A 24,853-nucleotide genomic window follows, 5' to 3' on the forward strand; every position below is an offset into this window, starting at 1 on the left:
TGTTCTAATATCTACAGCTACTCAAAGCTTGTTTAAAAGTTTAATTGCAACTACCTAAAGAGAAAGTTGCTTTCATTCCTAAGCTATAGCTGGCCTCTTTAGCAGATTCAATAGCTACAGAACAAAATTCACTGAAACAACATATTATTCCAAATCATGCTTAGCATTCTTGCTCTTCAAAGACCTTTTTTTCATTTCTGGGTCATGACCCAATTATCATGTTTCCAGAGAACATTTTTAATCATCTGCATTTACTTCAATGGTTTCTAGTTCACTGCTTAAATAACTTGATTCAAAGTAACTTTCTTACGGCCCTGAATACTTACACATATGTAGGCATGTTTAACAGTCTACATAACAGTAACTTCATCAGGATACATAAATGTGAATTGTAATAGCGAGCTGTACCACACAAAGATCTGGCTGGTTTACTAGCTTTCAGAAATGCACTTTAAAGTCCAATACAGGGCACATGTGTAGACCCATACCACCTTATTATGTATGGCTGCAATCCATGTTCCTCCATCCTGAAAAGCTGAGAGACTGGGGATATGATAGGGAACAAACATCTTCAGTTGCAAATCAAAGGTTGGAGACACATGATTACCAAGGGTTTTCTTCTGATAGAAAGATACAAATAATAATAATAATAATCTTGCTTCTCTTGATTGCAGAACAGCCAGAACTTTGGGCTAATTGCAACAACCCATCACCAGATTGTAGGTAATTGTGAGAAAGCAATGAGGGCACCTCTTGGACCAGTCCATGGTCTTCCCTTCTTGTAGAAACACGTAGGGAAGTGCTTGTTCGCTGTAAACATGCATAGTTTTACCTCAAATACTTGCATGAATTATCATATATGTCTACAACTGGAACACTTCATGATTTTATATCTCAGTAGTCTGCTTTATATGAAGACTATGCTCCATCCGTAGAATTACTAGAAATCCATGAAAGATGACTTGGTCCTAATAATAGGACTGAGGAAGATGGTGGAAGAACTCAGTCAATTAATGCTAAAGTGTTAGTTGGTTTTCTTTGTGAGGAGCTCATATTTAGTTACTCTGTGTTAACTAACTTCTAATGTATCTGCACATGCACTCTGCAATAGATCAGAAGCATGGTTTGTACCTGTAACTACTTTTCCAGTTTAAACAAAACCTTGGTTGTAGGAAATTGTAACAGCCATTTATATCATATTAGAATAAAAGGGGGAAAAATTATTTTGAAAATTAGTCAAATTGATTTAAATTTTACCTCTCTGAGACAGGTAATACCATCGGGCGAATTCTAGGAAAAAGTAAGAAAACAATTTAACAAGAAAGGGCCATAGACACTTCAATCTTTCCCCCCCAAAAAAAAAAAATGTCAGTGTAAAAGTTGATGGGATCCTATTCTTACTATGAAAAGAGCCTTATCTTCTACATGGTATGTTTGATTTTTGTTTACTAGATATGGATTTTTTTTCATTTGAATGGCCCCTGCTGTCTTTCCCAGGTAGAGATAACAAGCATGAAGCTTTTCCCTTACATGAAACCACAGGACAATGAATGACAAGACAAAACAGGAAGGCAACAGGCCATCTGCTCATGCAACCATGCAATTGAAGAAAAGGTTCACGAGAAGAGAGGAGGAAGCGAAATAGCTGGAGAAGTAATGATTCCTGAAATCATGATGATGTTTTAAAGTTATGAAGGGACACATTTCTTGCAGCTTCAAAACCTTATCAAGGGAATTGGAAAAGTTTAGGGTTATATTTTCCAACATGGAAAAGTTGAATCTTCTATTTCTTGTCAACAGTAGAAAGGAAGAATGACCCCTGCAAAGAAAGCCTACCTCTAGTCAATTCTGATATTTTTTTTTAAACCAAAGTTATCAAATGTTCTGTCAATAAGTAAAAATGATTAATCTTTTCCTAAGAAGAAATAAAGTGTTTAGCAATAAAGCAGGAAAAAAAAGAGACAAACTGCATCAACTGTCCATGGTTCAGTTCAAAATCCTGCAAATTAGATAGTGGTAAGCTCTGGAAAGAAAATTAGAACTACCGGTAGTTAGAAATTGCTCAGAATAAGAGCCATATTTTTCCCAGCCTTGAATTTATAATACCAAAATCTGCTTCTATGACAATCCAGTTGTTTAGTACTGCTTTATGGCCTTTTGGTCTGTGCTATGAATATGAAATTTCACTCCATTTTTTTCTCTCTCTCTAGACCATAACAACCACCTTTTTCCAATTCTCTAAAAGCTGTAATACAGATCTCCTGTGTCTTGTTTATAGGCCTCATTTATCCAAGTGCAACCTGTGGTGTTGCATGAATGTGTTGCAATTTACAGCCACTTTTGAATTGCACAAAAATTCTGTTAACACTCTCAGTAGGGGCATAAGCAATTTAATCAACCACAAAGAACAGATCCTGTCATTCCTATTAAAAAGAAACACCAGGTATACATAAAGGTTGGCATATGCAGGAAAAAAGTTTGTATTGTTCACTGCTTGTCATGTACCTGACTTCCTTGTTATTCCTAAGGGCTTTAATTGGTCACTTTCCATTCATATTACAAACTGCAACTTGGCAAATTGCACATGCATTGTTAAAATTAATACCACCAAACCCTACTGCACTCTTGCCAGATATTTCCCTTACTGAGACATAGCCCTAGGCCAGGCATGTCAAACTGCCAGCTCGTGTCATGCCGAAACCACGCCCACCCCATTGCCGGCAATAGGGAAAAAATCCTGATTAGACATGCGACGTCACGTGACATTGCAAGTTTGACATGCCTGCCCTAAGCCATCATGTTTTAGTAGTATGTGAACCAATCCACTTGAGTGCTTCATAATAGGGGGGCGTTTATGATCATCAGTGTTTCACAAAGATGTGATCACCATTGGCTTGCTTTAAAACCAGCTTCCAACAAGCAGAGTCAATGGAGAATCCAGCAGTAAAGTAGCAAGTTGTGGTCACATAATGTCTCACTTAACAACCATAATGGACGTGAGGTCATAAGTCTGTCATTGGCACATGATAACTCACTTAAAGATTGTGCTGCTTAGTGATGGCATTGCCATCCCAATTGGGCTTGTTAAGTGAGGACTGCCTATAGAGGAAATAATTTTTAGTTGATGTCAGACAACCAGTTGTAAAACTCAGTTCCCAAACTTTTGGGAAGAAAGAAGGAAGCATTATGTTCTTTAATAATCAAAGCTGTTCTATGCCAGCATTGTGAAGCATCTAAAAGGAAAAATATATGTTTGTTGGAGACACCTTAAATAAAAACTTGGAACTGCATAGCACCTGTGCAGGCCTGCTATGTGGAAAAAAAGGCACAGCTGGTTTAACATGTTTCTATCAGGGTCTATATGCATGGCTATGCATGCTCTGAATCCATGTTTCCTTTCCAGCCCAGATCTCTGCATCACCCTCTTATTCTCAGGCAATATAAAACTTGCCAAGAATAAGGAATACAAAAAGAATCTATGTATTCCTTTGGATCCTTTTCAAAAATCCCTTTAAACACTAGAATAGTAGTAATAAAGATTGTAAATAGCCTGAACAATAAACAAATGTGCCTATAACAATAAACAATAAACAAATCTCACCTCTCCAATTAAAATGGAATTTCACAGATTAATTATAAACATTTAGCTGATTGACCTCCTAATTAAATTTTATGGTTCTCTTGAGCATTTTCTACGTTAATGTAGAATTTTACTGATATGTTGAAGTGGCTGTTTCTGAATTGCAACTAAACATTTAACAGAGAGAGCCTGAGTTTGCACAACTTTCAGTCTGGGAATTAACCCATTTTTGGGGTTCACACAGTGCATTGACCACAAAATAACCAAACAGGCAGGGTTCATATAACATGTTAATAAATGCATATGCATCTGAGTTAAAATTAACCAAGGGTCACTCATGGTGGAACTGCAACTGCTAGGTGGAAAAATCAGCTGTAGGTAGGTTGATTTTGAGCAAAATGGAGAAAACACCAAATAGAGCTAAATGTTTGTTAACTTTCCGATGTTATTATATAGTAATGTGCACAGTAGCAATGTTCATATCACAACCAATTCCATTAAAATGTGTTAAGTGAATTCAGCCATCATGTAAAAATAAATAAATATACAAAAAGAAAAAAAGAAAATATAAAGAAGCTTTCATGTATCCATTCATTCAACGTTGGGGAGTTTTAATCTTTTTTTCTTTGCCTAATATTTGAAAATGATTAACATTAACATTAAATAACTTTAAAGATATTTATAAACCATCACCAATACATGCATGCTATTTTATATCACTAAGTGCCAGAGTTTTGTGCTCTGGGTAGAACAGATATTTTTCTAGTCTTTTGTCTGGTATTTATAATCAAAATGATCAAACAATAAAATAGTTTGGATGATTATGCTGTTTATTCATTGAAAAGCAGCACTGACAATAGAGGAGCAATAGGTAAAGAGGGCTATTTTTGTCTGCTCAAAAACAATATAGGATGAGCTAATTGTTTGTTTGTTTGTTTTACAGGGGACTCTTGTAATAGCTCTTACATATCCTTATTTATTGCATCCATTCCATTTTGTCTTGAGGATCTGAACTGGCACACACAATGTTCTCTAATATCGTGTTCTTTTCTTTTTTAAAAATAATAATAATCTAGTTTCATCTTCATAGAAAATGTGTGGGCAAGTTACAGCAATTATTTATTTATTTATTTATTTTTGGGACTTATATGCCACCCTATCTCCCGAAGGACTCAGGACGGCTAACAACAATAAAAACAACAATACAAAAATTAAAAAAGAATTAAATAAACAGCCCCAAAATAAATTAACTACACAGTTAAAAATTAAAACATTTTAAAAAACCATCGTCAATCCAGGTCAGCCTGATGGAAGAAAAAGGTTTGAGGTCGCAGTGAAAGGACCGGAGGTCTGGGGCCATCCGAAGCTCAAGGGGGAGTTGGTTCCAAAGGGCTGGTGCTCCCACAGAGAAGGCCCTCCCCCTGGGGGTCACCAGCTGACATTGTCTGGCCGATGGCACCCTGAGGAGGCCCTCTCTGTGTGAGCGCACTGGGCGATGGGAAGTCGTCCCCGGTAGCAGACGGTCCTGCAAATATCCCGGGCCTAAGCCATGTAGGGCTTTAAAGGTAAGTACCAGCACCTTAATTAACTTAATGTCACCAGGCAAGTTTCATGATTAAAACCAGTTTTGAACTCAGGTATCTCTTATCCAACATTCTATTTTCTGTACTACACTAAAAAGCAGCAGCAACAAGCCTTTTTCAGCAATAACAATCACAAAAAGCAACAGAAGAGCATTAAACAGTTTTGCAATATATGCAGCTCCTTTTTATTACTGAAAATTTTGATGTATAACTATGAGCAAATCTTAAACTGAAATACAAAAACATTAAGAGATTTATAAACAGCACGTCATCTAATTCGGCCCACAGCTTGGAAAAATGAAAAGAAGACATTTGGAAAAACACCTTGCTCTATTCTGTCTTGTTTTTAAATAGACATTGCATCTGATAGATATACCCTCTGTTTATGTTGCGGTAAATAAGATCAGAATCAGACAATGTGTAGTGCTACATTGTCATTGACTCCTGAAAAGAAAATAGATTGCAATCTCAAGTGCTCAGCAAAGCTGTTTTATTGTGTCTTATTACTCAGGCAGCCAAACAAAAAGACCATATAAATCTAGTAATTCAGAAGCTATGCTAACTAATATTTTCTTTTATGGCTCAATTGGGTGATAAGATGTCTTTCAAGAGACAGAAATATAACACAGCCTTCAATGACAAGAACAAAGACAAACAAGCAGATATAAATGATGTAAAAAAGATTTGCTAAATTATTTAAAATTTTTTTTCCAGTTATGAGACATTAAAATTCAGATCAGGGGATTATTGTTTGCCTCTCTGACAACTTCCCTTTCTGCTATTGTGGAAAATCCCTATTTCCCATCACTAGTTTGATGATACAGAATAGTTTTTCATATAAACCTGTTGTTCAGTCCCATGAGAATGAACAACCCAAAATACAAAATTCATAAGCATGTAGTTCTTCTCAGTGTGGATCTGAACAATAGCTGCAATTCAAATTTTAAAAATTGCTCATCCTTCAAAAGTACCTGTTATGTACTGGGCTTTTGGAATATCACCATGTGCTTCGCCAGTCCTGCTATTGGTCTACTTTGGGCAGCAAGTATAGCTTCAATCTGATTGGTTAATACCATAGGGCCTGGCTATATATTGTGGCAGGGTGACTCCAATTTCTCAGTACAGTTTCTGCTTAAATAAAGTATGTGTTTGTCTGTACTCCTCTATGTGTTCTCATTCCTGCTCATCAGAGCCCACGACATAATAGTGGCGACGAAGGTGGGATCCTGCTTCTCCGCCTGAGGGCTGAAGTCATGAGAGGATGGCATTACTCGCTGGTGGGAAGAGGCATCTTTTTTTTCCCCTCTAGCCAGCTAGTAAACTACGCTAGCGGCCGCGTGCTCAGAGGAAGCGTTCCCTGAGAATAGAAGCAGGATCCAACAGCAGAGCAGGAATTGAAGGAAAATGCCAAAAGTCGGCAACCTCAGAGAATTTGACATTAAACATCCAGAAGATTGGCCGTCTTACCTCTCACAGGTAGAAAATTACCTATGAGCTAACCAGATAGCAGAGGAAGGCCTAAAAACTGTGACGTTGCTGTGTGTATGTGGGCCAACGACTTTTGATTTAGCTGAGAACCTCTTCGCGCCAACACCCATCAAAGCAGTATCTTTTGCTGACCTGAAGAAGAAGCTGACTGGGCATTTCCAGCCAAAAATGTCAGAGATGGCCTGGTGGTTTAAATTTGACCAACGAGTGCAGCTTCCTGGTGAGACAGCATCTGAATTTATCGCGGGCCTAAGGCAGGCCGCACGTCTCTGCAAATTTTCAAATTTTGAGGAGCACCTGAGAGACCGACTCGTCTGCAGACTGAGAGACAGAACCTTGCAGCAGAGATTATTTGCCAGACCAAACCTCACATTTGCTGAAGCACAAGACAAGATCATGGCTGACGAAGCAGCCGGAGGTGCAGTACAAATTGTACAGCACACCAAAACCCCAAAGACATAAGTTTCTGTCCACCACGAGGTTGCCAGTTGCGGCAGAGAATCGTTGGAAGAAGAGGAACCCAAAATCAACAAGCTCCAGAGACAGTTATGCGCGCAAAACCACGGAAATCAACAAAAAGAGAACAATTACAAGGCAGTTCTCTTATCTAGATGCAAAGGGTGTGGAGGCAATCATTCCCGCGCAAACTGCAGATTCCGTTCGGCCATGTGCAGAGCTTGAGGTAGGACCGGGCACATTGCGGTGGTATGCAGAGCTCTCCAGAGAGACTGGCCATCCAAGCACCAGTCGGAGGAACCGGCTAGGAAAGGTAGTGGGGCCCTGGGTCCAGTCAGTGTGGGGTTATTCAGGAGCTGGAGAAGTATTAGCCAACAGGCTGAGGACTGTGTTACAAAGGCTACGCGATGCGGGCCTCAAGTTAAAGAAAAACAAATGTAGTATTGGGGTTTCTTCAATGGAATTCTTAGGTTTTTGCATTGATGCTAGTGGGATTCACCCCGCTGAGTCAAAGGTTAAGGCCATCAAAATGGCTCCTAGGCCACAATCAAAGGCAGAACTGCAAGCATTTTTGGGCCTCCTGAATTTTTATCACAAATTTCTACCTCATAAGGCTGCAATAGCTGAGCCCCTCCACAGGTTACTTGATAAAAAGCCCCTTGGAAGTGGACTGAATTACATGAAAAAAGTTTCCAGGATCTAAAGGCCCTCCTTTCAGAAAAGTCCACTGTAACTCATTACATTGAGTCTAAACCTGTATATCTTGCATGTGATGCATCTCCCTACAGGGTGGGGGCAGTCTTAAGCCACATTGAGAAGAATGGGGAACAAGTTCCTATTGCATTCTATTCTAGAACCTTATCTGCTGCTGAGCGTAATTATGCACAGATTGATAAAGAAGCCTTAGCCATAGTGGCTGGAGTAAAAAAAATCATGATTATTTATATGGCAGGGATTTCACTGTCTTCACTGATCACAAACCCCTTTTGGGCTTATTCACCACAGATAAACAAACTCCCCACATCTCCAAGAATGCTGAGATGGTCTATATTTTTGGCTGCTTACAGATTTAAGTTAGTTCACAAACCTGGTAAGGAAATGGGCCATGCAGATGGCCTCAGCAGATTACCACTGCCACTAATGGATCCTGATCCAGCTCCTGCTGCTAAGATATTGTCTATTCAGGATTTACCTGAGTTTCCCCTCCATGCTGGGGATATTGCTGCTGAGACTGCTACAGATAAAATTCTGAGCAGAGTATTGTCATGGGTACACATGGGCTGGTTGGAAAAAAGTCCAGGCCCTGAGTTCCAAAGTTATTTTGTCAGGAGACATGAATTGTCTGCACATAAGGGTTGCATATTATGGGGCAACAGAGTTTTTATACCCACAACTTTGAGGGACAGTCTTACATTCCTTACATGAGGGCCATCCAGGCATTGTATGGATTAAAGCTTTGGCTAGAAGCTACCTGTGGTGGCCTGGCCTGGATAAGGCTGTGGAGGATCAAGTCCATGTTTGCTATACCTGTCGGAGGTCTAGGCCTGAAATGCCTCAGGCCCCAGTTCATAGGTGGGAGGAAACACATACCCCCTGGTCCAGGGTTCATATAGACTACGCTGGGCCTTTTCAAGGACAGCTTTTTATGGTAGTAGTGGATAGCCACTCAAATGGCTGGAAGTCATTCCAGTCCCTAATATGACTACTGCTAGGACCATCCAGGTGCTGAGAAAACTCTTTGCAACACATGGGTTGCCTGATGTTTTGGTTTCTGATAATGGGGCTCAATTCACTGCTGCTGAGTTTCAGGCTTTTCTCAGAGCTAACCTCATCAGACATGCTACGTCTGCACCATTTCACCCCTCTGTGAATGGACAAGCCAAACGCATGGTGAGGACAACAAAAGAGGCGCTCAAGCGCATCATCACAGGTGACTGGCATCATAGACTGGCAGATTTCTTGCTCTGTCAACACACTACGCCCTGCACAGCTACAGGAAAAAGTCCTGCTGAGCTTCATTGGGGACGGCGATTGATTACTAAACTGGACAGGTTGCATCCAAACAGAGTGGCATCCGAAGCCTCTAAACCAAAACCCCCAAGGGGCTGCAAACAGGTGATTGTGTTTGGGCCAGGAACTATGGGTCTGGAAACCTGGGGGTTCCTGGTCAGGTGGTCAAAGAATCCGGACCCCTATCTTACAAAGTGGGGTTGGAGGGAGGGTGACTGGTCAGAAGGCATATTGACCAACTTAGAAAAAGATTCCCAGAGCGGTCACTAAGTGAGGACTATGGTACAAGTCCCTCCTGAGGTCCTCAAGTTGGCATCCAAGCCAGTTTAAACCAGTACTACCAGAGTTTCCCTTCATCAGGCGAACTTGATCCAGATGAGGAACATGACAGCTCAGAAGTGCAACATGGAACCCCTGACCAGGCAAACCAGCCGAAGTTCAGCGACCGTTGTGCCTACTCTGCAAAACAGTCAGACTCTGGGGTGGGCCCACCGGAAGAGGCCAGCTAGAGTAACTCAACTCCCCTGGACACAGGAGCTCAGGGGGACAAGATCTACCAAGCCCAATGGGTAAGCTGGTAGACCACAAGGTGACTGGAACCCCTAGGCGTTCATCCAGGCCACATAAAACCCCAGCATATCTTAAAGACTATGTTGTAAAATAAAGTCATGTGTAATTGTATAAATTGCCACTATCTACAGAAATTGGGGGTGCATTGTAACTGCTGTAAGACATGCTCATTGAGACGTTGTTTTATCTCTTGTAGTATATTACATAGACATATCGTTCTTTAATTTCTTTGTAGTCCACTCTACAAGGCACGTCTGAGAAGGTCGCGTAAGGATTCTAACTAACTTAGCTTTACAAAACATCACATTTATTATTGTTAATATTATTTTAGTTTGGCCCTTGACAATTGTCAAGGGTATTATAGTCTGATCTTAGGAGGGAGGGGTGTTATGTACTGGGCTTTTGGAATATCACCACGTGCTTTGCTGGAGAACCAACGGTTCTCCAGTAACTCAGACAGGACGTCACCAGTCCTGCTATTGGTCTACTTTGGGGCGGCAAGTGTAGCTTCACTTCGATTGGTTAATACCATAGGGCCTGGCTATATATCGTGGCAGGGTGACTCCAATCTCTCAGTACAGTTTCTGCTTAAATAAAGTATGTGTTTGTCTGTACTCCTCTGCGTGTTCTCATTCCTGCTCATCAGAGCCCACGACAGAATAAAAATTAAATTAAATAAATAAATAAATAAATAATAGTACCTATGAAAATCAAAAAGCAAAGGTGGCCTTTAAAAATAACATCCAGAATTTGAAGTGAGGCATTATCTCACATTAAAAATGTTAGAAATAGCAAGAAGGCTTTGATTCTCCCCAGTTTTCTGCTATCTGCAATATCACAAAGTCAGGAAGTTGAGTTTTCATTAATAAAGAACATAATACATTTGATAATTAAAATTTGCTCACAAGATAATAAAGAGATGAAGAATGAATTCAGATATAACACCTCTCCTTCTTCATTAGCCACAACATTCTGTCAAGCAAGAATTTGTCTTGCAACTGGGATAGTTATCTACGTATTGTCCAAATGGAACATATGTTTGAATAGTTGACATTTCTTTTACTATGGAGTAAGGAACTCTGGCCTTCCAAATAGTCCTGAATTAAAGATTCCATGTTGAGCATATTGGCTGGGTTTTCCGTGATATTTCTATCCTATTAGCTCAGAATAACTAATACCTAGCTAGGAGAAACCTTTATTTCCAGTTTGGGGAATATAAAGACTCTGTTTTGTTTCTTTTTGGTTTTCATTAGCTGACACAGCTTGAAAAAAAGCAATAGATTTTGTCATGGCTTAGGATAGCAAGAGTATGAACTCTGCTGTAATTTTGTAATGCTTGGTGCTTTGAAAAAGATCAAATCAGATCCTTGTATTGTGTCCAACAAGCATTCCTAAATGGAACTCTCCCTGTCACTCAACACCATTCCATACAAATCTTCTTGATGTAATCTTAATCAGCATTCTAATTAACCAAAATTCCAGAGAAGCTCTTTGTTTAAATTAAGAGCACAAGAACTTGGAAAACTGTACTAAGACACCAGTCCAATATTCTATCTAATTTAATGGCCAGGTATATTTAAGCAGCTCAGAGATATGCACAGAAAAGGGATTAATTCCTTCAATTGTTCCTTCGTGGTGTCTGGTATTCCAGATATGATTCTATGATTTCAAAGAGGGCAAATAGCCCTAAAGAGTAGTAAACATCCAATCCTTCAGGGTTTTTTTTTAAAATAAGTCTATTAAAGCCAAGTAAATTTGGAGCCAGCATCATACTGAGGGCAGGAATTCCACCATAAAGTAAAAACAAATTCCTTTAGTTGATTCCAATTCCTCCATTACTTTAATTAATTCCTAATCATTAGTTTTAATGGGTGACCCCAAGTTGTAATGTATAATCATCTTATCCATTCCATTTATATTTTTATATACAGTACCTATGTCATGTCTTCCCATATTTTGTTTTGGCCCAAACTCAAAATCATGAGACAATCTTAGATTTTTGGTTTGGGTAGCTTATCTACTTCCTAATCATGTCGGTAGATTTTTTTTCATACACTAGGTCAGGGGTAGGCAACCTCGGCTCTTTTATGACTCATGGACTTCAACTCCCAGAATTCCTGAGCCAGCATAGGTAGTAGATCTTGGCTCTGACAAAAATGGATGGGACAGTACTTTTGAAGGGCATAAAGTGAACTTTTGGGATCTGCAATTATGAATTGGGAGGAATGTACTTTTGAAGAGGGGGGAACTGTCCACTAGTATCTAGTTATGTTGGAACTACAGCAGTGAAAGATGAAGATCCCATTCAAAAAAATATGTTCCCCAAGTTAGCCAAAAACTAGTCAATTATTAAACTTTGATCCCTTTTCAAAACTAAATTTGAGAGTCTTTACAATGCCGTTATTAAACAAAGTTCTTGCCAAAGCATTCTGAATTATAAATGAAGTTATTCAGTTTTAATTGCTTTCTTTTCTGTCTTGAAAAGGTTATAGTGAACTACCTATGATGACCTCAAATAATGCATTGCAAATGAACGTCTTATTCCCTGCAAAACTCTTGCATCTAATAAGGATTTGACCTCACTGAGAAGAGTTTCTTGATTTATTAATACCTTGGTTTTCTAGGTGTCAGCATATTTTAAGCATTTGGATAGAGGCATCCAATGAATGAGGCATCCAGCCGATGATAAATAATAAATATAGCATGAATTGAACAGAGGCATTAGAAATGATTGCACACAAAGGACAGGTGACCTTCAAAATAGTTGAGCTCTTAGTGATGAAACTATATAAAACTTTTATAATTGGGATGTAGTAATTTTATGACTAAGGAACTAATCTTGTTTTTTTTCTTACTGTGTGCAAGAACAAATATGAATGAGATACTTGGGAAACTGAAGCTTCCTATTAGGAATTTTTATTCAATGTGTGTGGGCAAGCATCAATTGCCAAATTGTTTTGTTATATTTTGCAAGAATTCTGGGGTTACTTTGTGCTGTGGCTATCAACCACACAAAGATGAAATGAAGTAGCTGTAATATATTTAGGAAAAAATATAGAGTAGAAATCTGGCTTTGCAACAATTATTTTTCATATAGAAAGGGGCCTTCTATATACATGCATAAAGGTGTTTTACCTCGCAGAGAAGCATGACAGTCTGACTCAATTGGTCACCATTTCACCATCAGCAGCTAATAGTAGCTGTTCCAACTCAGTGAAGAGAAATGGGTTATTGCTTGGCTTTGTGACTTTGCTTTGAAGGGATACTTGAATCAAATCCTTCCTGTGGTGAAAGGCATCATCAATGATCTCTAACAACAATAATTCAACCTAATGAAGCATGAGACATACTATCCAGTGACGTGATCCTAGAGAATAAGTATTATTCTTATCTTTGCTGCCTGCTTGGCCGATTATATCCCCCAAGTGTGAAATAGCTGCTAGGCAAAATTGGAAAAGCCTATTTGGAAGAATAATAAAAATAAGATTATTACTCTTGTGGCAAAGCTGTATCTGAATAAGAGTTACATAAATCTATATTATATATAGCTGTGTTGAATAAGGAGTTAGGATTAGAAGTATTTGGTGTTTAAGAGAAATGGAAAATTGAAGAAATAAACTGTATTGTAGAGAATCTGCTGAGCTTGGGGAACATGCTGGTATTATCCTTCATAGTCACAGATACTATATCATAATAACTTAAAGGGGGAATGTTGAACCTTGAACCATCTTCTTCAAACCTCATCCCTTTCCATAATGGTCTTCTGCTAGTCTTCTTCAATAGCTGTTAGCTTGGATGTCACTGAAGGTCATCTGCTGGGAGACTAGTGGGCTTCCTTGTGCAGTTGACTGGGCACTGTATAAACAGACAAAATTTACCAGGGTTCTGATCCAGCAAGGAAATGCTTATGTTTTAAGTCCCTGTTCTTTCAGCTGTAGCTGTAATGTAGTACGGTATGAAGTTGATGATACTACCCTGCTATATAAAACACAGAATAATGGGTTGGAAGGGATCTTGGAGGTCTTCTAGTCCATTCTCCTGTCCATTGCAGGATATTCTATACCACTCCAGACAACTGACTGTCCAAGCCCTTCTTGAAAGCCTTCAGTGATGGATAACCCACACCTTACAGAGGCAAGCCATTCCACTGATTAACTGTTCTCACTATCAGAAATTTCTCCTTAATTATAGGTTGGATCTCTCTTTAATGACCTGTTTCTTCCTGTCCTCCCCTCAAGTGCTTTGGAGAATAAATTGACTCCCTGTCCTCTGTGACAGCCCCTCAAGTACTGGAAGACAGCCATCATATCACTTCCTAGCCCTTCTCTTTGTTAGACTAGATACCTAGTTCCCTCAGTTGTTTGTCCTATGATTTAGCAGTCATGTATCATTGGGGGAAAAATGAGGAAAGGTTTATGGCCAAGTACTGAAAAAAAGTATATAGTTCCATTCAAAAGAAATGATTAGTTTGCTGCCCTAGATTAAAGTATTGTAGCACTGGTAGGATTTAGAAAACTGAGAGAAAGCTGGATAGAAGGAAAGGAAATACATTCAGCCTAATGAAGTTAAGAATGAATTAACAGAAGGAGTCAGGAACCAAAGCATGTGAGAGAAAGACTGGATGACAAAGGATGCATCTGTAGCCTAAGAACAGATGGGAAGGGATTCAACACTTCCATTCAGAACAGGAAAACCAGCAGCTAGTTAGAAAGATTTCTTTTAGTGGCAGCACGACCCAATACGATTAAAGCTAACTTTATTTCTATGCCTTCATAAGTGATCAACTTAGAGACTTTTCTGGTTGTATTTAAAAGTATTTAAATATTCATATTTCTATTGTTTAGGCAATGATAATGATGACCACAATGCCCTGAGGGAACAAAGAAAAAACAGAGAGAAGATAAAGCAGAGAAAGAAAGGTTTAGTAGCTTCTCTGTCCTTAGGTGCAGAATAAATGAACCATTAACAGCATGTGCTTAAGAAAAATGATCCAAGAAAAATATTTCAATAGCAAGTCTTCATGGATTTACTTAGCTCTGTTTTATGGATGTATTGTAGTTCCAGAAAGGTAGATATTCCAAAATAAGGAAATAGTAAAAACATAAACGGAAATAGTGCCAATGAAGAAAAAAATGGATGACAAAAGTGAAGCCGATTATTGCAAAAAAACTACTAGTGAAAATCTGAAGAGAGAGAGAGAGAGAGAGAGAGAGAGAGAGAGAGAGAGAGAGAGAGAGAGAGAGAGAGAGAGAGAGAGAGAGAGAGAGAGAGAGAGAGAGAGAGAGAGAGAAGAGGGTACAGGTTATCAAAAATAGGTAGCGGTGGCTTACTGGTTGTGTTAGCATTAGAAGTGTTAAAGCTCTGAATCAGGTGAGCCCAGCAACAACACACAAAATAAAGATTTTTTTTTAAATATAGTCATAATAAAAACAGGAAAAAAACACAGTATTCATTTATTTGACTTACATGGCCAGTCATCTTATGAACCATAATGCGGGGCAGCTCACAGCAACAGTAACATAAAAATACGCAAGCATGCACAAAAAGAAAAACAAAACCCCAAACCCCTAAACCAGATTTTCAGTATATAAGAAACAAACAAACAAAAAAAAACACCATTAGGGTCAGATTTTAAAGATCTTCCAGAAGGCTACATGGGTGGAAGCCTATTGGATCTTAGGGGGGGGGAGGATTTTCCACTCGGTAAGTGTTGAATCAAAAAATCCAATAAATAACAACATGCTAATAAAAAGAATGAAAAGTATGAAAAGAATTTGCAGTTTATAATGTTTGAGAATAATATAAATAATATCAATCCTGCAACACCAATGAAATTGACAAATGTTCTAATTATCAAAAAAAGAGAGATAAATCTTAGTTCCTGAGAGGATTCCATAGCAAAAAAATAAGGAATCTGTAAGCACCTGGAAATAATGATGTCATTTCTCAAAGACAGCATAGATTAGCTAATCTAATGTTACATCTTTTTGTGATTGGGTAACTTCCCCAGTAGATTACGGGAATGCTGTAGATGTAAAGTATCTTGATTTCAATAAAGATATTGAAATATGTGTCAGATCAGGATTGCTTAATCATGATGTTCTAATTAATCACTCTAGACATGTAAGGAAATGAAATGGATACCATTAATAATAAACTGGATATCCAGTTGATTAAAAAAATGCTATTTGAAGAATGTACTTCAGCTATGCCTCACCAAACAAACTTATAGTGTCACATGGATAACTAGGTTCAGTCTTGGATCTTGTATTTACCTTTGATATTTAGGTTTGTTAACATTTGTCTTTATTCTATTCATTTATATAAAAGAAGAAATTTATAAAATATACAGATTTATAGAAAATTCTGATAATATACTAAGAGATAGAAATGAAATTCAAGTGAACATCGTAGGAGAAATAGGCTAGGATAATAAAATGGAATTTATTACAATGAAATTCAAAATGTATAATAAGAAATGGGGAAATTGGTTTGGGAATATTAATTATTAATAAGATGTAGGAATGATATTTAATTACAAAGTAAATCTGTGAGTCACCTGTGTGATGTGGCAGCAAAAAAGGGGGAATTCAATTTTACACTGTATTCACAAAAGTATAATATCTTTATCTTGGGCAATAGTAGCTCTGCCATTATGCACTGGGAAGACCTGTTTGAAGAATTATGTTTTCTTTTGGGCAGCTTGTCTGAATAAATGTGAACAGATGCAGAGAAGGACAAAGCAGATGAATAGAGACTATGAGACGATTTAGCTTGGAGAAGAAAACACTGAGATGGGGGAATATAATAGCATTCTTAATACTTGAGTGGATGTTGCACAGAAGGTCAAGAATGCAAAGTGTGCAATAATGTCTTTAAATTGCAGCATCTCCCAATCCCCCTTGAAAGTTAGGAGAACTTTCTAATAATATGAAGAGCCCAACAGTGGAATTAATTACCCAAACATGATGGGCTTCTTTCATTGGATATGCTCAAACTAAAGCTATATACCACCTGTCATAATTTGTATTCCTACAGTGAGCAGTGGGTTGAAAGCAGTACCTGTCGAATTCTATGTTTCTCTGCAACTGTATGATTGTTTTAGCATAACTTTAAGACAAATTTTTAAGACAAATTTAAATTGAAAAAGTATTCAAGTATAATAAGAATTGTAAAGTCAATACAGTTCAAAGATAAACAGCCTCCTGCCTTAATCCCTCATCCATTTGGGCTAAATTATATCAAACATTTTCATCCAAAATGTTTAGAGCTTCAAGAACCATTAATTTGTTACCAGCTGATAACACTGAGCTTCTGGATTAGAAAACAGTTCACTTGAACAAGTTTAACTCAAAAATCATTGGCACAGAGAATATACGTATTACCAGATACAATCACAGCAAGATAAGATCTCATCAAAATAATGAAATGGGAGTGATGATGTCATGATTCATTGGTTTATGTGTTCATGTATCCCACCTTTCCCAATACTGTTGGGGGGGAAAAAGTGGATCTTAATGCAGCATTTGGCCTGGGGAAATAGAGTTCCATTTTCATTTTTAACAAGGTCAATTATTTTTTTATTATTTTTTATTTTAATTCCATTTATATTCCGCCCTTCTCCGAAGACTCAGGGCGGCTTACAAGCTTAGCAGTAGCCTTCATTCTATGTATATGCCTGCTTATTAGGGCTTTCACACACACCCCCAAGCGGCATTATTACAAAGTCAGCTTAATTGCCCCCAACAATCTGGCTCCTCATTTTACCTACCTCGGAAGGATGGAAGGCTGAGTCAACCTTGAGCCTGGTGGGATGTGAACCTGCACTAATTGCAGGCAGCTGGTGTTACTTAAGGAGGCATTAGCCCACTGCTCCACCAAGGCTATTGAGTCTATTACAAACTATCTGATATCAGGGATGAAAAATAAACCCATTGGTTTATTTTGTTTCAATATCTTGAAAGACAACAGGGAACTGTTTGCTGTTCCCCAACATTGTCAGCTAGACAATGCATACATAAAATCTGTATATCCTTTCGAAAGTTACATGAAATTCAGCTTATATTTTAAGAAATTGAACTTGGCCTATAATTAAACAAAACACACACAGTATAAGGGATGGTAGTTAGGATAAAATATGTATTACAGTCACAAAGGCACATTTATTTAGGAAAGCAGAAAATGTATAATGTGTAGAAAGATATGTACAGAATACATATGACTGTGATTGCAGATTTTTAGCTATTAAGGTATTTAATTAATTGCTGAGAAATTAAACAAGAAAGAAATAGTCTGTGAACCGATGAATTTTCATTAATCCACATATTTTAAATTCATGTGCAATGCTCAGCTCTATCTAGTGGCCTACGGGGTCATACAAAAGGGAATGACTAATGGACACATGTAGAGCTGGATCAATATGTGTATAGTGCAATGTGCAAATAGTATTGCTTGAGCTAATTATTTGTTGTACTGGAAAATAAAACCAGTGTGTATAGATGTTTCCTTTTTTGCAACCACTTTTGTAAAGGCTTCTTCACACTATATCAATTCAGATCAAGCCATTACTCTTTACCTTTACCTTCCATTCCCCCACTTTGAACAACAGTCAAACTGTCACAAACAATAACCTGGTTTTCTTCACCATTATGTCTCCTGGTGGATCAATGCTCACTCTATGGAGTGCTGTTATTTCAGAGGAGTAAGGAGTGTCCATTCCTTCTCCACCTGCGGTCAGTTGGCTGAGCTAAGTGGAACAGACTTATAATGATCACATTACAGAAAACAGAATATATGGCAGGAGAAAATTCCTCTGCTGTTACTTCTCATCAAAACTTCCTAACTTTCCTACATAGACAAAATGGAACCTGAACAAAATGTTGAGTAGTTCATTATAATTTATTAATTAGAGCTGCTGAATGCACTACAGGATTGATTTGGGAAATGCAAGAAGTTGTTTCTTATTTAGTGGGACATGTATTAAAACAATTAAACTTTACAACTTAGATACAGTTGGAGAAATGGTAGTTTGTTATTCAATCACATTTAGCCACACCATTTTTTTTCATAGCCAAATAAAATACAACTTTAGAGAATATATTGGTCCTCAGAATTTTTTTCCTAATTGTTTTTTTAAGAAAGAACATTACATAAAACTTTGAATTCTGGCTACTGTATTTGCATATGATTGTAATATTTTCATATATAAATAATCCATACAAATGAAATAGCTGATTGCCATCAAATCCACAAGAGCATGTAGACCTGAAGAAAGATGGAGAAACCTAAGGAACAGCAGTCTATTGAGGATTTGGCTATTTCTCTAGATAGGTTGTTGTTTCCAAGAAAGCCAACCATAATTAAATTTAGCAGCAGAATTTACTCCTGAATTCATCAAACGTCAAGTTGATCAAAAACGTTCTGTGGCAGCCTTATTCTCAATGCTTTGTGCAGCATGGTGATCCTTTAACACAGACTACCCATATTACTCAATCCCTTCCATAACCATTAAAATGGCTTCCTATTGAGTCTCTGGACTTATTTAATTTAATATAATTAATTTCTTAAATTTTAAAAAAATCGGCCTTTATTTTGCTTTATTTTTGGCTAACACTATATCCATATTTATACTTTTGTTGATTTTACTCTCTTATGTTGATCTTGAATTGTCCTACTGTACAAAACCTGAAACAAGAAATCCCATCTTGATTAGCTTTCAAGTGTTTATCTCTGACATACATCTTCTTTATATTTATATTACATAAACAGTTTGCCATACAAACTGATCCAGTAGCACTCTATTTTATTTGAATCGAAAGATGTCTGCTTTATATATATATTGCATTGTGTGGAAAAAAGTTCCTGGATCAGACCAGAATTTAAGCTGTCCTGTTTCATTTATACAGTCTACGCCTGTCATAGCTAAGTCTTTCACCATATCTGAGAAGAGTCTGTTAGCCTCACTTGCATTTAGATTTTATTTTGTTCTTGCTTCTCATATTATCTGTATAAATTTTGATTAAATGTATCAGCCAAGGAGAACTGGATAGAATATTTAATATCCCATGGGATTTAAAGGTAAAAGCTTGAGGGGAAAATGCAGCATTTTGCCTAATATAAATGCAGGGAAATAGCACAGATTAGTATTTGAAAAATGCCTTGATTTATTTGAAGCATTTATTTCTAATCATCTCAGGTCATGCAGGCATCAATCTGCTTTTTTTCTAATTTCCAATCCTTTCCCCAGGTTTTCTTATAGATGTCTTATACACACATGGCATCCAATTAATGAAATCAATATGTCAAACTGCTGGCCCATGGGCCGATGCGTTACACTGAAACTGCACCCACCCCATTGCCGGCAGTGGGGGAAAAATCGTGATACGTCCCGCAAAGTCACATGATGTCAAGAGTTTCACAGGTAATGCATTTACTCCTAGCTGACTGAATAAGTGATCTCACTGCAAAAAGTGCATGGTAGATATCTCCTGGAGATACCAGATTCAGGAAGGTTACTTGAGCTCTATGTACAGATTCTGATAGATTATCATGCAAGAATGGATTTTCTCACAACGACCCAGACAATATGTTTCCATTTAAATGTGGACCATTTAGGGTTCACAAGTGAAATGAATCTACAGTTGCAGCACCAGGTAGACAGGGAAGTGTACGCTTGCCTCTAATACATCTATTCCTCAATAGTAATAATAATATTTAACATAATAACATTCAAAACAAAACTGATTATTCAAATGTATAATCTGTTTTAATTCTGCAAGGTAAATTGGTCTAATTTATGCAGAATGTAAACCAGAATACTTCAGAATTTTAATCTTAATAGTTTACTGTTGATTAAAGTGCTTATGGAAGGGCTTTTTGCTCTATCACAGCTGATAATGCATTGATAATATTACCTAGTTTGGCAATTAAACATCTTCAAGAAAATAACCAAATTCAGGGACCACCAAGGACCCCACAGTTCAACCCTGAGCTACAAATATTCTCTTCTATCAGTATAGCTGACAAACCTGGATGATGGCTGTTATGTACTGGGCCTATGGTGATACACCACATGCGTTGCTGGAGCAGCTAACAGCTCTCCAGCAACCCAGACTAGTTGTCTCCTGTCCTGCAATTGACTAGTCCTAGGTGGTAAGAGTGGGTTCAAACCTATTGGCTGCCGCCTAGGGGCTAGACTATATATTGTGGCTGTTTGCAGCCCACGTTTCAGTACAGTTCTAGCAAGAATAAAGTATGAGTTATCCTGTACTCAGCCTCGTGTCGTCATTCCTGCACCCAAGAGCCCACTATTTAACAATGGCATTAGTTATTGTTTGTTGCATTGCAAAAACTGGAAACAGGGTACAGTGGTGTAATTAAAATATGAACAGAGCTGTCTTTTTTTATCTGCACTATCTGATCTATTAGGTTGGCAGCTGGAGTATTGCTATACTGTGTATTTATTTTCTTGGAGACTGGAATGGGTCTGGAGCTAAGATAGGTTTGCCTATGGACTTAAATCAGTCTTCTATATCATTTTTTCGGGGGGAGGTTGGTTTGGTGGTTAATTCTTGCAACATGCTCTTTGCCAACAAAAAAGTCCTTAATGCTTTTAAACAATATATTTGCTTTAACCGCTGCTGCCAGAGGGGCTAGAAAATGCTTGCTGATAACAGTTTTGTTTTTCCCAAAATACCTGCTTGTAATATTACAGTGCACTGCTCTTACGTTCAAATTCATGAGGCTCAAATGTGCAATTCTAAGCACTATTCTGGCATCCAGTTACAGCAATTCTGAATTCCTAAAACTTTTGAATTTTTAACATCTAAGTCTGTGATTTTTTGGCAAAATCAAGCACAACACATTAAAAGTGCATTATAAAGTCTAGTACTATGATTTATTCAACGAATTGTAGCTACGTGATCTAAAACAGCTGTGCTTTGGGGCATTTTTCATCCTAATTTGTGAAATTCAAAATTTCTCCCCTCATTCTGTTTACAAATCATACCTTGCAGAAATGACAGTAAATGCTGTTCATTTTTGGCAGATCCTGGAAAGTTGAAACCTTGAAGAGTCATTAAATCAGTTAGCAAAGCCTACTGATGCTTGGAGTAGGATCTCTGAAATGAAGTTTCATTAAAAAATAAAAATAAAAATAAAAGATGCTGTCAGCTATACTGTTAGTTATTGTGCAATAAATGTCACTTTGTCTCACACACACTGGAATAACAATTCTGTTAAATGCTCAGAAAAATCTGTAATGAAGCAATTTAAGTTTTAAGCGATAAAGTGGCAAAAATTAAGGGGTTTATAACTGTTAATTTCTAAAGGCCCTATTATCACCTAGTTTCTCTCTATTTAAAAAGGAATAATGTAATTCTGTATGCACACATGAACACACACATGCACACTGTTGAAAGCCAAAGTTGGAAAGACACTGAAAATTCAAGGTTGTATTTACACTTTTATTTCACATGATAAATACAGCTATAGTGCTGATGCTCCAAAATCAGGAAAGGTGTTCTTTTTTTATCTTTGGCTGCATTCCAATATTAATAGTAAACTCTTGCATGTAACCAAAGGGAAAGTAATGACTTCTAAAGGACAAATAACATGAAGGGAGAAAATACAGTCTGAGAAAATATGAAAACAAACCACATCTTTCACCAATATCTCAATTCAGATTTGAAATGAACGTTCTTCCCTTGAGAAAAACAAACAAAAAGCATTAAGATTTAAAAATACAGAACTTTCAGTCAAAAATATCTTTTTTTCTATTAGTGAATTCAAAGAACTTAAGCTATTCTGAAAACTCTCCCAACACCTATTCCTACAAAATCACAGCCTGGACTACTAGTGCTGACATAGCCCCTCTGGGGTCTAACTGCTCATTGTAAGATAGAACAGTGCTCTCTTAGCATTTGCAATGACTGCATTTCTTTCTAATACCAATAACACTTAGACTTACATACTGTTTCATAGTGCTTTACAGCCCTTTCTAACCGGTTTACAGAGTCAGCATATTGCCCCACCCAACAATCTGGGCCCTCATTTTACTGATCTCAGAAGGATGAAAGGTTGAGTCAACCTTGAGGCAGTCAGGACTGAACTGCTGGCAGTTGGCAGAATTAGCCTGCAATACTGCATTCTAACCACTCTGCTACCACGGCTCAGTAGGGTATGTGTTTCTTAGAGGGTGATCTTAGGATCCCCCCCCAAGGTCCTATAAGGAGTCCACAAGTGAATATTATTTACCAGGCTGAGCTGAATAATAATACAATATTAAAATCCCAATAAAAAACTGAGAGAAGTGGTAGTGGCAGAGAATGCGTCAATTTTAATTTTTACTATGGTAAATATTGAAAGATATAATTATACAAACAAAAGCCCTTTGGGGATTCTTCATAATTTTGAAAAGTGGGGAAAAGCCCTGAGAGAAAAATGTTTTAAGAAGCTTTGTATTAAGGGAATCTCAAATGCCAAACTGAAAAAAAAAATCCATCCTTGCCCTGAAGCCTGTGATTAACCTGGACAGATATAACCTATCATACATGCCAAGGAAAGATATGGAAAGGAGGATGGTTTTTCTGTTGTTGGAGGCAAAGTGATGGAATGTTTGATGGATGGGACTTTTGAGTAAGTACCATATTCACAGCACTTCTTATACACTAGCTTCATCTAATGCGAACTATACTTCCAAGAAAACACAAGACTAAATCATGAACTCAGTTTAAACGTTAACCATAAGATCTAACATTACTTTCTTAGTTCCTGCATAAAAATGAGCAAGCAAACTCTGACAAAAATTAATCAAAATCTAACTAAAATCTCCAAATGCATCTGATTCAGGAATGGTCCTTCAAGCGCACACAGAATTCAAAGTTCTGCAGCAATTAAGCAGCAGCTGCATAGGCAAAACAATTGTTCAACATTGTCATGTCATTGTACAACTGTTACACCACAGGGCAAGAACTGCTGTTAATTTGGCAAGACGTTTTTCTAGAAACCTAGCAAGCTTTACTAGAAGTACAGGAAGGGAACAAAAGCATCATCACCATCCAGTCAGGTCCTGTTCTTTCTTGACCAGTCTCTCAATGGCATATATTCTCAGGGCCTCAGCTTTAAATCCTTTAAATTGGTATTTTTCAATCTTGCAGTTTTAAGTGAACTTCAACTCCTAGGATTCCCCAGCCATCATCCAGGCATTTTAAAGTTGACAAGTTTGAAAAAACACTGATTTAAATTAAACATCATGAGTCAGAATGACTGTTTCATTCATTTCCTTTGCGCTGGGTTCAAAACTATAAAGCGATAACTAGGGCTCAAGCAAATGTAGGGTAAACTTTTGGATCTGGGGGAATGGTGTCTCCATCATAAACTAATTAGTTTTAGCAGTTTATATAGCTATATGTAAATTTATATCTTTGTTTATATATCTACATATAAATAAAGCTAAATAGCTTGAGGAACATGGGTGCACAAATGAAGTGCCTCTGCACGCCTTGAATATTCGTGCATTGATCTCCAAGTATTTCATGAACTTTTACTCTTTTGTAAATCTTTGTGCATGAATGTCCAAACACACCAATATATAGGATGCTGGAACTGGAGTTTATGTGTGTGCCCTCTTACCTCCAAATTACTATTATAAAGTACCATATTCAGATTAATAGGAAGGATTCATGACATACAATTCTGTCAGTCTCAACCACAAATGCCACTCATCTACTTTTTGTTTTTATATTTTTAGCCTGCCTTTTTCATGTACAACTCAAGGTGGTGAACATCCCAATACTCCTTCTTTCTCCTGTGAGTAATGGTGGTGGTGCAGTGGTTAGAAGGCAGTACTGAAGGCTAATTTCGATCCTAACCGGCTCAAGGTTGACACAGCCTTCCATCTTTCTGAGATCAGTAAAATGAGGGCCCAGATTGTTGGTGGAAACATGCTGACACTGTAAACCGCTTAGAGAGGGCTGTAAAGCACTGTGAAGCAGTGTATAAATCTAAGTGCTATTGCTATTTTCTCAACAACAACCACCTTGAGAGATACGTTGGACTGAGAGTGAAATTCATACATTCAAATTCATACTCAATTTGATGGACATAAATATGTGACTCATTCCTAGGCACTTGTGTATACACAATTACTCTAATAGCTATCACCAAT

General features: G+C 37.6%; 1 protein-coding gene across 4 annotated transcripts in view; it reads right to left on the reverse strand.

The window, feature by feature from the left end:
• Positions 1-24,853, reverse strand: part of KCNIP1 (potassium voltage-gated channel interacting protein 1) — a gene marked incomplete at both ends in the record, with an annotated part of 364,640 nt that overhangs the window by 39,377 nt on the left and 300,410 nt on the right. For 2 of the 4 annotated variants that reach the window (XM_083351523.1, XM_083351522.1), the window contains one exon: positions 1,258-1,290. The exons of the other annotated variants lie outside the window; for them this stretch is intronic. In XM_083351523.1, the coding sequence (XP_083207649.1) occupies positions 1,258-1,290 (33 nt within the window). The remainder of the gene's footprint in view (positions 1-1,257; positions 1,291-24,853) is intronic. 4 annotated transcript variants of the gene reach the window in all.

This window comes from Vipera ursinii (assembly GCF_947247035.1).
Source record: "Vipera ursinii genome assembly, chromosome: 2".
In the NCBI taxonomy this organism is placed as follows: domain Eukaryota; kingdom Metazoa; phylum Chordata; class Lepidosauria; order Squamata; family Viperidae; genus Vipera; species Vipera ursinii.